Here is a 13,429-nt window from a genome sequence, read left to right as displayed (position 1 = left end):
TCTCCAGCTTCATTTTCTGCCCACATTAAAGATCACAACAGTTGTAAAACATTTATTTGAAATAATTGTTCGCTATTTTCTTTTGTCAAATTTTGCCTGCTAATTTTTTTTTCTCATTCAATTTTTGCAGCTGACATTAACCATCCAGTTTCAGAATCAACAACAGTGACTCAAGTGCCCATATTATCTTCTCTGAGAAATGTTCCTGTTTTACAAGACCAACAACAATCTTCTCCACGTTTCATAATTATTCCAGCTGGTAACACTACTGTTCTTGCAACCCAGTCATTGCAACCACAGACAGCTGTAAGTGTAGGAGGTATGTAGTCTTATGTGGAAACATCTAGACTTTTATATTGTTTTATCTAATTTAAGTCAAATATTTTTATATAGGGTTTTCTTTTAAAAACTTACTGCTTTTCTTAGTATGTGTGCATGGTTGCCTTGATGTTTTGTTGTTTTTTCTAATTATAATACAAACAAATTTTTACACATGTGAATATATTAGCATTAGCATTAGCATTAGTTAGTAGAGGCATATGATGCAAGAAAGAAAGCTTATTCAGCATCAGCCAAAAAAAAAAAAAAAAAAAAAAACACACACACCACTCCCATTTCACCCCTCCGTTCGCTCGAAATACCTGTCCAGTTGAGCCTTAAATTTGTTTAGGCTATCAACTTCAACAACAAATGATGGAAGTCGGTTCCACCAACCAACCACCCGCTGGCCAAAGGCAAATTTCCGCACATCTATCCGACATCCGTCCTTCCTCAATTTGAATTTATGCCCTCTGAGCTGATTATTCTGAGCAAGATGAAGAATCCCAGTGGTATTGAGCATGCTCAAACCATTCAAAGCCTTTCGCCAGTGCCTAGTCTCCAGACTCTGTAATTTGCAAAACTTAAGCCTTTCTTCGTAAGAGCAACCCTTTGTTCCATTCACTAATCTTGTTGCCCTTCTCTGTACCCGTTCCAGCAGCTCTACATCCTTCTTGAAATGAGGCCTCCAGACCTGTGTACAGTACTCAAGATGTGGCCTAACCATTGCCTTATACAAGGGAATAATCACCTCCTTATCCCTGCTAGAAAAATTCCTGTATATCATTGACAAGACACCATGAGCTACTCTTGCAGCTCGTCTGCACTGCTCAGAGAACTTCATATCTGCCTGCACAATTACCCCCAGGTCCTTTTCATTCTCCACCACTGTCAGTGTAGTACCGCAGAGTTGATACGTTGATCTGGGGTTACTGTTTCCCATATGTAGTACTTTACATTTGTCAATGTTAAACTTCATTTGCCACCTCTCAGCCCATCTGTTCAACCTTTCCAGATCCTGTTGCAGCAGCATAGCGTCAGTGGTGTCCTTAACAACCCTGCCAACCTTTGTATCATCTGCAGACTTGGATATTAAACTTGATATCCCATCATCAATATCATTCATAAACACCGAAAACAACAACGGACCCAACACTGAACCCTGAGGAACTCCACTAATAACATTAGTCCACGTTGAGCAGTGTCCATTGATTACCACTCTCTGTCGTCTGCCACTCAACCATCCCCTTATCCATAGCAGCAATTTGCCTCCAATGCAACACTGCTCCAATTTGTGCAGCAGTCTTCCATGTGCAACAGTATCGAAAGCCTTTCTAAGATCCAAATATATAATATCAAAGTTATTCCCTGCATCTAGTTCTTTTGTGACTACATCATAGTATCCAATCAAATTGGTCAGGCAAGACCTGCCCTTAACAAAACCATGCTGCGTCTGAGCTATAACTGAATTCTTGTCTAGATGATCCTGCAGTGCTTCTTTAACCAGTGCCTCCATTAATTTACCTGGAACAGAAGTTAAACTAACAGGTCTATAATTACTTGTGACAGCCTTTGATCCTCCTTTGTGAATTGGGGTTACATTTGCACATCTCCAGTCTATGGGTACCTCCCCTGAGTCCAAAGAAGCTCTCATAATTATGGCCAGGGGTTTGCTTACTGACTTTGCTGCCTCCTTTAACATAACTGGATAGATCCCATCCACCCCAGCTGCCTTTTTTATGTTTATCCTCAACAATCTCTCCTCCACTTTCCTCTCAGTTATTACAAAATCATCCAGCTCACTGCCAATGTTTACTTTACCTACATCATTCTCCTTCCTGAATAACTCCTCATGCGTGAATGTAGATGCAAAATACTTGTTTAGATTGTTAGCCACCTGAGCAGGATCCTCAACTGTTGAACCATCAATATCCAGTGGACCAATCTGATTCATCCCTTTCCTTCTTGAGTTTAAATAGGTAAAGAACTCTTTTCTGTTTTTCTTTGCATCCTTTGCCAAGGATTTTTCGTAGTCTGCCTTTGTCTGCCTAATCTCCTTTGTGACTTGGTTACAGACCAACTTATATCTATCATAGGCTTCCATGTCACCCATTAATTTGTATGTATCCCATGCATTTTTCTCTCTGCCACATGTCTCATTAGTTCATCTGACAACCATTTAGGCCTAAACCTTGAACAATATTTCTTAGTTGGTATGTAAAGCCTGGTAGCCTCCAAGATTAGTTCCTTGAATGCTTCCCATTTTGAGTTTGCTGTTAGTAACATCATCAGTTGGTCCCACTGTATAGAATTTAAATACTGTCTCAGACCATCATAGTCGCCTTTACGAAAACAAAAACCCTTCCCTTTACCTCTGATGGTAGTTACCTCCTTGAGTAAATCCCACTTCAACACACTGTGATCACTGCCACCTAGTGGTTCATTTATCTGCAGATTCTTAATGCATGAAGAATCACTACTGATAATCACATCAAGAGTATTGCTCCCTCTTGTTGCCTCACAAACATGCTGATGTAGAAAACAATCATCCAATAAATCCACAAAAGCCTTGCTAGTGTGCGAGTGACCAACCCACAAATTCCAGTCAATATCTGGGAAATTAAAATCCCCCATTATAAGACTCTCTGATTTACTGGCCCACTCTATTTCCCTGTACAATATCTTATTATACTCATCAGAGTCATTAGGCCTATAGCACACTCCTACTCTCAATTTTTATTTCCCTATGCTTATGTCACACCAAACTGACTCGACACTGCCCTGTCCATCAATGTCGACTGGCTTCACTTCCTTGGACTTTGTGTTTCTTAACTAATAGCATAACCCCTCTTCCCCTCCTGTCCTGTCTATCCTTTCTATACACATTGTATTCCCCAATTTCCAGTTCCGCATTCCTTATATCTGTGTGACACCACGTCTCTGATATCCCAACAATATCTGCCTTTGAGCAATACCTCAAATTCATCAAATTTATTTACCAAACTCCTAGCATTGGTGTACACGCAGGTATACATGCACCTGTTTCTATTCTTGGCTACCCTAATACAACCCATGTGTTTACTTGTACCGCAATGACTCCCAGCAGTCTCTGAAATATCCTGCATCTTGTTTTTCAGGCTTCTGCTCATTTCAATAGAAGCAGTGCAAGAATCACTTCCACCTCTGCCGGTGGCTACTGTTAATCTATTAGTCCTTGTATCCCCCCCCCCAACTAGCAGTTTTCCGACCCACCTAACTCTGCCTCGACAGCATCAGCAAAAATTCTTGCACCCTTTCTATTTAAGTGTATCCCATCCCTGTAGAAGCAATCTCTCCTGTTAACAAGTACAGTCCAGGCTGAAAAAAATTCTACCCCTTGAGCCTTGCACAATCCCTCCAGGGCCGAATTGATCAACAAGGCTCTCATCATATACTCCCTATCGTGTCTGGGCAGAATTGCAGACACTTTCAAATTCAACTCTAATTCACGGCTTTTTTTTTCAACAGTGACCTGTACTTGCTAAGTAATTCCGCCGGTCTCCTACTCTTAATATCATTTGTGCCAACGTGTACAACTATATCACCTTTTGTGCCCTTAAAAGATGATATCCGCTCTACAACGTCATCAACCTTTGCCCCTGGCAGACATACCCTGGTCCTATTCCACCTATCCTTTTTACAAAGCATGTTCCCCGCTTCCCTGACATAGAGTCACCAACAACTACTAGTTCCTGTGGGACCAGCGCATTCTGCCTAGGGGGCTGCCTCTGTGTTGCCTGATGACCAAGTGCAAGCTCTGGCGTTGATGTGGGCGGCTGAGAGCTTCATGGGCCCCTCAATTTATTTCCTTCGAGGGCATCCACCCTGTCCTTCAAGCTCTCATAAAGGCCCATAACAACGCTGAGTTGTCGCCTGATTTCCTTGCACTCCTTACATCGTGCACACACAAAGACATCCCCCTTGGCAGTATCATGTCCCGTACCTGACTGCTCCGCAAACATCAAGCAAACAGTGCATTTTAAAAGACTGTGATTCAGAGGGCAACTGCCACCCTCAGTTCTCCCCCGAACCACAGCACTCCCATTAGCTTGAGCCTTTTGCTTTGCTGCTCTGGTCTGAGTCATGATTCCGATTTAATTCAATAAAATTTCAAAACAAAATTAAAATCCTTAAGTTATATCCCAAAAACAGTTATAATGCTATATTTATTTTTTCGGTATCTAGTGTTTTCTACGCGTTCCCTTTATATAACTTCCGTATCACGTGCACCACTATAGTTATGTATTAATTATTTGTTACGATTAAGTCGTTATATATATATATATATATATATATATATATTATGTGAGGTAAAAGTTAGGCAAAAGTAATAAAAATAAATAAATATGGCTATGTAGCTATCATTAGAGGCAGCAAATGCACATCCTCCACATGATGCCTAATTATATCTGATAATTAAAATAAATATGATATTTAAAATAAAAACATCAGCCAGTAGTACGGCAATAATGCAGAGCGAAACGAAACGCAAAAAAAAAATATAAAATAAACAAACAGGGAAGGGAAAGTAAAGATAATAGGACAAAAAGGTAGTCGATAATCCCCTGTATAATTTAGTCAATTAAGTCATTAAACCCAATTAATAAAAAGATGTAAATTTAAAATAATGCCAATTATAAATAATTTAGCGGTACCCCCCTCGAAGGTACCAGTTCCAAAAGACGTGAAATATCACCAAAAAAGGGTTAAAGAAACTACCAAAAACTAAAATATAAAAATTATAGACTGAGTCTACCAAACTACCAAAGAACTAAAATATAAAAATGATAGACTGAGTCTATCATTTTTATATTTTAGTTTTTGGTAGTTTCTTTAACCCTTTTTTGGTGATATTTCACGTCTTTTGGAACTGGTACCTTCGAGGGGGGTACCGCTAAATTATTTATAAGTGGCATTATTTTAAATTTACATCTTTTTATTAATTGGGTTTAATGACTTAATTGACTAAATTATACAGGGGATTATCGACTACCTTTTTGTCCTATTATCTTTACTTTCCCTTCCCTGTTTGTTTATTTTATATTTTTTTTTTGCGTTTCGTTTCGCTCTGCATTATTGCCGTACTACTGGCTGATGTTTTTATTTTAAATATCATATTTATTTTAATTATCAGATATATATATATATATAGAGAGAGAGTTAAAAGTACAATTTAATTGACAATAAAGTTTATCAAGATTAATAGATTTACTGATTAATTGACAATATTATATTATGCACTATACTACACTAAGCTTATGCTATCGTGTAAAAATGGCGGGAATTCACGAACGGTACTTCTACGGACTCGTAAGTATTGATTAGCTTCCAAATCTCGCTATCTCAATTTAGAATAAACTAAGGATCCTGACTAGGTCTATAATCTACTTATAGAAGATAATTTAATATAACAATTGATTAATAAATCGACTAAATTTGGTTAAAAAAAAGACCTCTCGTTCAATTTGTAACACGTGGATTTGATACCGTTACCGATACTAAGTAATACCTACAAAATCTCTGTCTAAGTTAAACTTTAAACTAAGTATCGTAACTAGGAATATAAAGCTACTCTAGAAATAAGTTAATATGACAATTTAAGCTAATAAATCAGAAAATAAATCAGGAAAAACTTCTCTGTTCCAAGAGCGTAAAAGAGCTTCGTCCGCACAGGCTACCCTCGTACCCAATTTGCCAATATGAGGGCTGCTCAGTGAAGAATTATCATAATTTTTCATGAACAACTGTATTTCTTGCTATTTCTCACTGCTCTGTGGAATTTAAGACTAAACCACACTGCATCATATGTCATACAACTGTTACAGGACCCTACTACAGAACTGTACTGCACACTTTGTGGGCTAATGTTCATTGCAAACGACCACAACTGCACGCAGATGGGTAGATCCTGTGTTATGATAGTGTGAGACTTCACATTGCTCATATTGTCCTCGAGTAATTAGCCAACATTAATGTCAAATGTATTCCTCGTCTGCCCTACAGCCCTGACCCTGTAGTTTTTTTTTTTTATTTCCAAAGTTAAAGAAGGAGCTGTAAGGAAAATGTTTCTAGTTGTAGAAGTTGTAAAGACATTGGAGGCGATTCTCAAATGCATGTCAAAAAAAATGGCTTTCACCATGTTTTTGAAAAATGGCAGAAACTTGGGAATAAGTGCATTTCATCAAATGGCTTCATCATCCATATTTTGATGGTCCTGTTCAAAGGACCATCAAAATATGGATGATTAATAAAGGTTTATTGTGAAAACAAAATTATGAACATACTGTATTGATAAGTACAAATCCTTGTTAAGTACAAAATTAACTTTTAAAATAAATTTAATTAAATTATTTTTCATGATTTGCTATCATAACGTTGCAATTGTTACAGAACTTTAAAAATATATTAGCCTTATGTTTTTTCTGTTTTTACATACTGTACTGTTTTAATCATTCACCATATTTATATGCTGAGTAAATTCAATAAATTAATTATATAGCAGCAAATTGATATTTCTGCATTCACACCATCCGATCTCAGAAGTGTTTGTGATTTGAAACAATCCTAGTTTTATTCCACAATTCACATTTTATTTTATTTTTTTATTTTTTTGTCTAACTAATTTGAAAATCTCTTAACAATTGCTAATAACTATTGAACATTTCTCTGCATATATCTGAATTTCTGCTAATTAACCCTTCTGATGCAAAGGTTGATGGAAGTCTTAATGATAAAACTACAGGGAGTAATACTCTTGATCTGATTATCAGTAGTGATTTTTCGTGCATTAAGAATCTGCAGAAAAAGGAACCACTAGGTGGCAGCGATCACACTGTGCTGAAGTAAAGGCAACTACGGAGGTCTGAGACAGTATTTAAATTCTATACGGTGGGACCAACTGATGATGTTACCAACAGCAAATTCAAAATGGGAAGCATTCAAAGAATTAATCTTGGGAGCTACTAGGCTTTACATCATCATCATCATCATCAGCCATTTTCAATCCACTGCAGGATGAAGGCCTCTCCAGCAACTTTCCAGTTCCTTCTGTTTTGAGCACTGGCCATCCATTTACTACTCAAAAACTCATGAATTTCATCTATCCATCTCCGCCTTTGTCTTCCAGGTTTTCTTCTAGCTCCTCTTGGGTACCATTCTGTTATTTTCTTAGTCCATCTGTCATCATGTCTTCGAGCTATGTGTCCTGCCCAAGACCATTTCAGTTCTTTAGTTTTGATAAGAATGTCCTTTACTTGAGTTTGCTGCCTAATCCATGTGTTTCTCTTCTTATCTAACAGTCTGATTCCCAATATAATTCGTTCCATTCTTCGCTGTGTAGTTCTTAGCTTCTCTTCCATTCTTTTGGTGAGTGCCCAAGTTTCACTTCCATAAGTCATGGTGGGGAGTATACATTGATTCATTATTTTACGTTTCAGACAAACTGGGATATTGATCTTCAGTATGTGACTATATTTCCTGAATGCTATCCATCCAAAATTTATTCTTCTCTTGAGTTCCAGCCATTTATCATTATTACAGCTAATAACTTGTCCCAGATAAGTATATGACTCCACCTTTTCAATTACTGCTCCTTCAATCATTATTTCCCTTTCCGTGGCATACTTGTTCATCATTACTTTTGTTTTAGCCATATTCATCTTTAGTCCAAAATCCTTACTAACTGTGCATAACTGATTAAGATTTTCCTCTAATTCTTTGGGATCGTTGCTTATGACCACAATGTCATCTGCAAATCGTAAATGGTTTAGGTACTCTCCATTCACATTGACTCCTTTCTGCGACCAGTCTAATCATCTGAAAGCTTCCTCAAGGGCAGCAGTAAACAGCTTCAGAGATATTGTGTCTCCTTGTCGAACTCCTTTCTCGATTTTAAATTTGCTACTGTCTTTGTCTAGTCTAATAAAGGATGTAGCACTCTCATATATTTTCTTCAAAATCATAATATATGGAGTATCTATGCCTTGTCTTTCCAGTGCCCGAAACATTGCCTTATGCTGTATGAAGTCAAATGCCTTTTCATAATCCACAAATGCCAGGCATAATGGTGTTTTATATTCATTTGCTTTCTCCATTAGCTGTGATATTACGTGAAGGTGATCCATAGTTGAGAATCCTGTCCTAAAGCCAGCTTGCTCTTTTGGTTGATTCTCATCAAGTATTCTTTCTAATCTGTTAGTAATGACCCTTGTGAACAACTTGTAAATATGGGATAACAAGCTAATTGGTCTATAATTTCCAATTTCTGATTTATCTCCTTTCTTATGCAGCAAAACTATGATTGCATTATTCCACTGCTTAGGCATCACACCTTTTCTAATGCACTTTGTGAAGAGCCTTGCCAGTTTTTGTGTTATGTCTCTTCCTCCCAATTTTAACAACTCTACAGTAACTTCATCTTCCCCCGGGGCTTTCCGATTCTTCATTTTATTCAATGCATGTTCTACCTCATCAGGAAGAATATCGGGTATGTCGTATGTGTTGCTACTTTGCAATCCATCTTCCTCACTGCTGGTATCATTCCCTCGCTCCTTGTATAATTCTCTATAGTAGTCTTCTGCTATTTGAATTATGCCTTCTCTGCTGTTTATAAGTACACCATCGCTATTCTTCAGTTTCAGTATCATTTGTCTTTCTGTATTACTGCTCATGGCTGCTGATTTAAATCCTTTGTTTTCCCTTAATGCTTTTTCTACTTTTCTTGTGTTAAATCTTCTTATGTCCTCTCTGAGTCTCTTTCTAATGGCTTTGCATAACTCAGTATACTCAATTTTCTCCCTGTCAGTGTTTTTCTTGCTCTTCATTTGTCGTCTTTGGTTCATCATGACAAGTGTTTCTTGACTAATTTTTTCTTCTTTGGATTTCTGTTTCCCTATAGGTTTCTTGGGCTTTATCACTTTCAGAAAGTTGTAATATTCCTCGTCGATATCTTGGTCCTGAGCAGTCTGCAGAAGCTCAAACTTGTTCTTAAGTTCCAGTACATACTGCTTTTTCTCCTCCTCTGTTATTTCAAAGACCTTTGTATTATTTACTCGAGTCAGTTTTTTCCTTTCCTTTCCTACATCTATATCAAGTGTACATCTTACCATTCTGTGATCACTTCCAACATTTACCTTATTCAGGATGGTAACATCATTCACAAATATATCTTCTGTTAGTGAGGATGAAGTTGATTTCATTAGTTGTTAATCCATTTGGACTCTTCCATGTCCACTTTCTGTTCACCCTTTTCTTGAAAAAAGTGTTCATTACTGACATTCCTTGAGATTCTGCAAATTCCACAAGTCTTTCACCTCTTTTATTTCTTTCACCAATTCCAAAATTTCCTATAGTTCCTCTTTCTGCGCTGTTTTGCCTTTTTCCAACCTTAGCATTGAAGTCGCCCATAATAATAGTGGGTTTTCTGCTCATCTAGAAGGCTCTCAATTTCAGTGTACATTTCTTCAACCTCTTCATCATCATGGCTCGATGTTGGTGCATAAATCATTATAATCTTTAGCTTGTACCTCTTAGAAATCTTGAGTATTAGTCTTGACACCCTTGGTGATGTACTTTTGAATTCCAAAATGTTGTTTTTAAAATCTTTATGGACCAGAAACCCAACTCCACCTTCACTCCTTTCACTGTTTCCATTGGTGTACAGCAGATTTCCACTTCATAAACTTATAAGTGATTCATTTCTTCTTCTTGTTTCAGCCAAACCGATGATATTCCAATTCACATTTTCTAATTCCTTTTCCAGCTCTAATATCCTGTCTTCACCGATGAGTGATCGTACGTTATAACAGGCCAAGTTCAATTTCCGTGCATGGCAGCCTGGTCGTACCCAGAGATTCTTAGCACCCTCTGCTTCCACTCTGATCCTCTCGCTGCCGTAAGAGGGAGAGTGAAAGCTGCTGGGGACTGAGGGCCATTTGTATCGTTGTGCTCTCATTGCTGGAGGGTTTGGTCTTTTCCTCTTCACGCTGACCAGGCGTCTTGAAGAGAACCACTCTACACGTTCGTTGCCACCTAAGTGACGTAACAGGGCTTACCATCGAGAAGGTGTGCATGAGTGGATTTTAGGGAGGCAGGCCAACCGGACTTCTCCTAAATCTTCTGTAATAGAGAGATATTGGATCCATCAGTGTTTTAGGCTGAGTGTCTGATAACACACAGGATACCTGTTCCCCTCTAAGCCCCTAGTTGGCTTTACATACCAACTAAGAAATATTATTCAAGGTTTAGGCCTAAATGGATGTCAGATGAACTAATAAGACATGTGGCAGAGAAGAAAAACGCATGGGATACATATAAATTAATGGGTAACATGGAAGCCTGTGATAGATATAATCTGGTCTGTAACCAAGTCACAAAGGAAGTTAGGCAGGCAAAGGCAAATTATGAGAAATCTTTGGCAAAGGATGCAATGAAAAAACAGCAAAGAGTTCTTTACGTATGTAAAATCTAGAAGGAAGGGGGTGAATCAGATTGGTCCACTGGATATCGATAGTTCAACTGTTGATGATTCTGCTCAGGTGGCTAACAAACTAAATGAGTATTTTACCTCTACATTCACACATGAGGAGTTATTCAGGGAGGGGAATGCCAGAGGTGAATTAAACTCTGACTGTGAGCTAGATGATTTTGTAATAACTGAGAGGAAAGGGGAATAGGTATTCTGTTTGTTATCAGACACTCAGTCTAAAACACTGATGGATCCAATATCTTTCTATCTCAGAAGATTTAGGAGAACTCCGGTTGGTCTGCCTCTCTAAAATCCACTCACACACCTGGCATTTGACTCCATACAGCATAACGCAATGTTTCAGGCACTGGAAAGACAAGGCATAAATACCCCATATATTATGATTTTGAAGAAAATGTATGAGAATTCTACCTCCTTTATTAGCCTAGACAAAGACAGTAGGAAATCTAAAATTGAGAAAGGAGTTTAGCATTAGCATTAGTAGAGGCATATGATGCAAGAAAGCAAGCTTATTCAGCATCAGCCAAAAAAAAAGAAAAAAAAAAAAAAAAAAACAACCACTACTCCCATTTCACCCCTCAATTCGTTCGAAATACCTGTCCAGCTGAGCCTTAAATTTGTTTAGGCTATCAACTTCAACATCAAGCGATGGAAGTCTATTCCACAAACCAACTGCCCGCTGGCTATAGGCGAATTTCCGCACATCTATGCGACATCCGTCCTTCCTCAATTTGAATTTATGCCCTCTCAGGTGATTATTCTGAGCAAGAGGAAGAATTCCATCGGCATTGAGCATGCTCAAGCCATTCAAAGCCTTGTACACCTCTATCAGATCACCTCGGCGATGCCTAGTCTCCAGGCTCTGTAATTTGCAAAACTTAAGCCTTTCTTCATAAGAGCAACCCTTTGTTCCATTCACTAATCTTGTTGCCCTTCTCTGTACTCGTTCCAGCAGCTCTACATCCTTCTTGAAATGAGGCCTCCAGACCTGTATACAGTACTCAAGGTGTGGCCTGACCAATGCCTTATACAAGGGAATAATCACATCCCTGTCCCTGCTAGAAAAATTCCTGTATATCATTGACAAGACACCATGAGCTACTCTTGCAGCTCGTCTGCACTGCTCAGAGAACTTCATATCTGCCTGCACAATTACCCCCAGGTCCTTTTCATTCTCTACCACTGTCAGCGTAGTACCACAGAGTTGATACGTTGATCTGCGGTTACTGTTTCCCATATGTAGTACTTTACATTTGTCAATGTTAAACTTCATTTGCCACCTCTCAGCCCATCTGCTCAACCTTTCCAGATCCTGTTGCAGCAGCATAGTATCAGTAGTGTCCTTAACAACCCTGCCAACCTTTGTATCGTCTGCAAACTTGGACATTAAGCCTGATACACCATCATCAATATCATTTATAAATACAGAAAACAACAATGGACCCAACACTGAACCCTGAGGAACTCCACTAATAACATTAGTCCACGTTGAGCAGTGTCCATTGATTACCACTCTCTGTCTTCTGCCACTCAACCATCCCTTTATCCATAGCAGCAATTTGCCTCGAATGCCACACTTCTCCAATTTGTGCAGCAGTCTTCCATGTGCAACAGTATCAAAAGCCTTTCTAAGATCCAAATATATAATATCAAAGTTATTCCCTGCATCCAGTTCTTTTGTGACTACATCATAGTATCCAATCAAATTGGTCAGACAAGACCTGCCCTTAACAAACCCATGCTGTGTCTGAGCTATAACTGAATTCTTGTCCAGATGATCCTGCAGTGCTTCTTTAACCAGTGCCTCCATTAATTTTCCTGGAACCGAAGTTAAACTAACAGGTCTATAATTACTTGTGTCAGCCTTTGATCCTCCTTTGTGAATTGGGGTTACATTTGCACATCTCCAGTCCATGGGTACCTCCCCTGAGTCCAAAGAAGCTCTCATAATTATGGCTAGGGGTTTGCTTACTTCCTTTGCTGCCTCCTTTAATATAACTGGATAGATCCCATCCACCCCGGGTGCCTTTTTTATGTTTATCCTCAACAATTTCTCCTCCACTTTCCTCTCAGTTATTAGAAAATCATCTAGCTCACTGCCAATGTTTACTTCACCTACGACATTCCCCTTCCTGAATAACTCCTCATGTGTGAATGTAGATGCAAAATACTCGTTTAGATTGTTAGCCACCTGAGCTGGATCCTCAACTGTTGAACCATCAACATCCAGTGGACCAATCTGATTCATCCCTTTCCTTCTTGAGTTTAAATAGGTAAAGAACTCTTTTCTGTTTTTCTTTGCATCCTTTGCCAAGGATTTCTCATAATCTGCCTTTGCCTGCCTAATCTCCTTTGTGACTTGGTTACAGACCAACTTATATCTATCATAGGCTTCCACGTCACCCATTAATTTGTATGTATCCCATGCATTTTTCTTCTCTGCCATATGTCTCATTAGTTCATCTGACAACCATTTAGGCCTGAACCTTGAACAATATTTCTTGGTTGGTATGTAAAGCCTGGTAGCTTCCAAGATTAGTTCCTTGAATGCTTCCCATTTTGAATTTGCTGTTGGTAACATCATCA

The 13,429-nt window shown here is 38.5% G+C and overlaps 1 protein-coding gene across 3 annotated transcripts in view; it reads left to right on the top strand.

Moving 5' to 3' along the window:
• NFAT (nuclear factor of activated T cells 3) overlaps window positions 1–13,429 on the top strand; it is a 283,391-nt gene that overhangs the window by 194,046 nt on the left and 75,916 nt on the right. For 2 of the 3 annotated variants that reach the window (XM_090369107.1, XM_090369109.1), the window contains exon 7: window positions 131–319. In XM_090369107.1, coding sequence (XP_090225233.1) covers window positions 131–319 — 189 coding nt within the window. The remainder of the gene's footprint in view (window positions 1–130; window positions 320–13,429) is intronic. The other variant, XM_090369108.1, reaches the window with a different exon arrangement.

This window comes from Mastigoproctus giganteus, chromosome 2, assembly GCF_048544385.1.
Source record: "Mastigoproctus giganteus isolate SK-2022 chromosome 2, ASM4854438v1, whole genome shotgun sequence".
Taxonomy (NCBI): domain Eukaryota; kingdom Metazoa; phylum Arthropoda; class Arachnida; order Uropygi; family Thelyphonidae; genus Mastigoproctus; species Mastigoproctus giganteus.
Note: the sequence above shows the minus strand (reverse complement) of the source record. Positions and strands in the feature narration are given on the sequence as shown.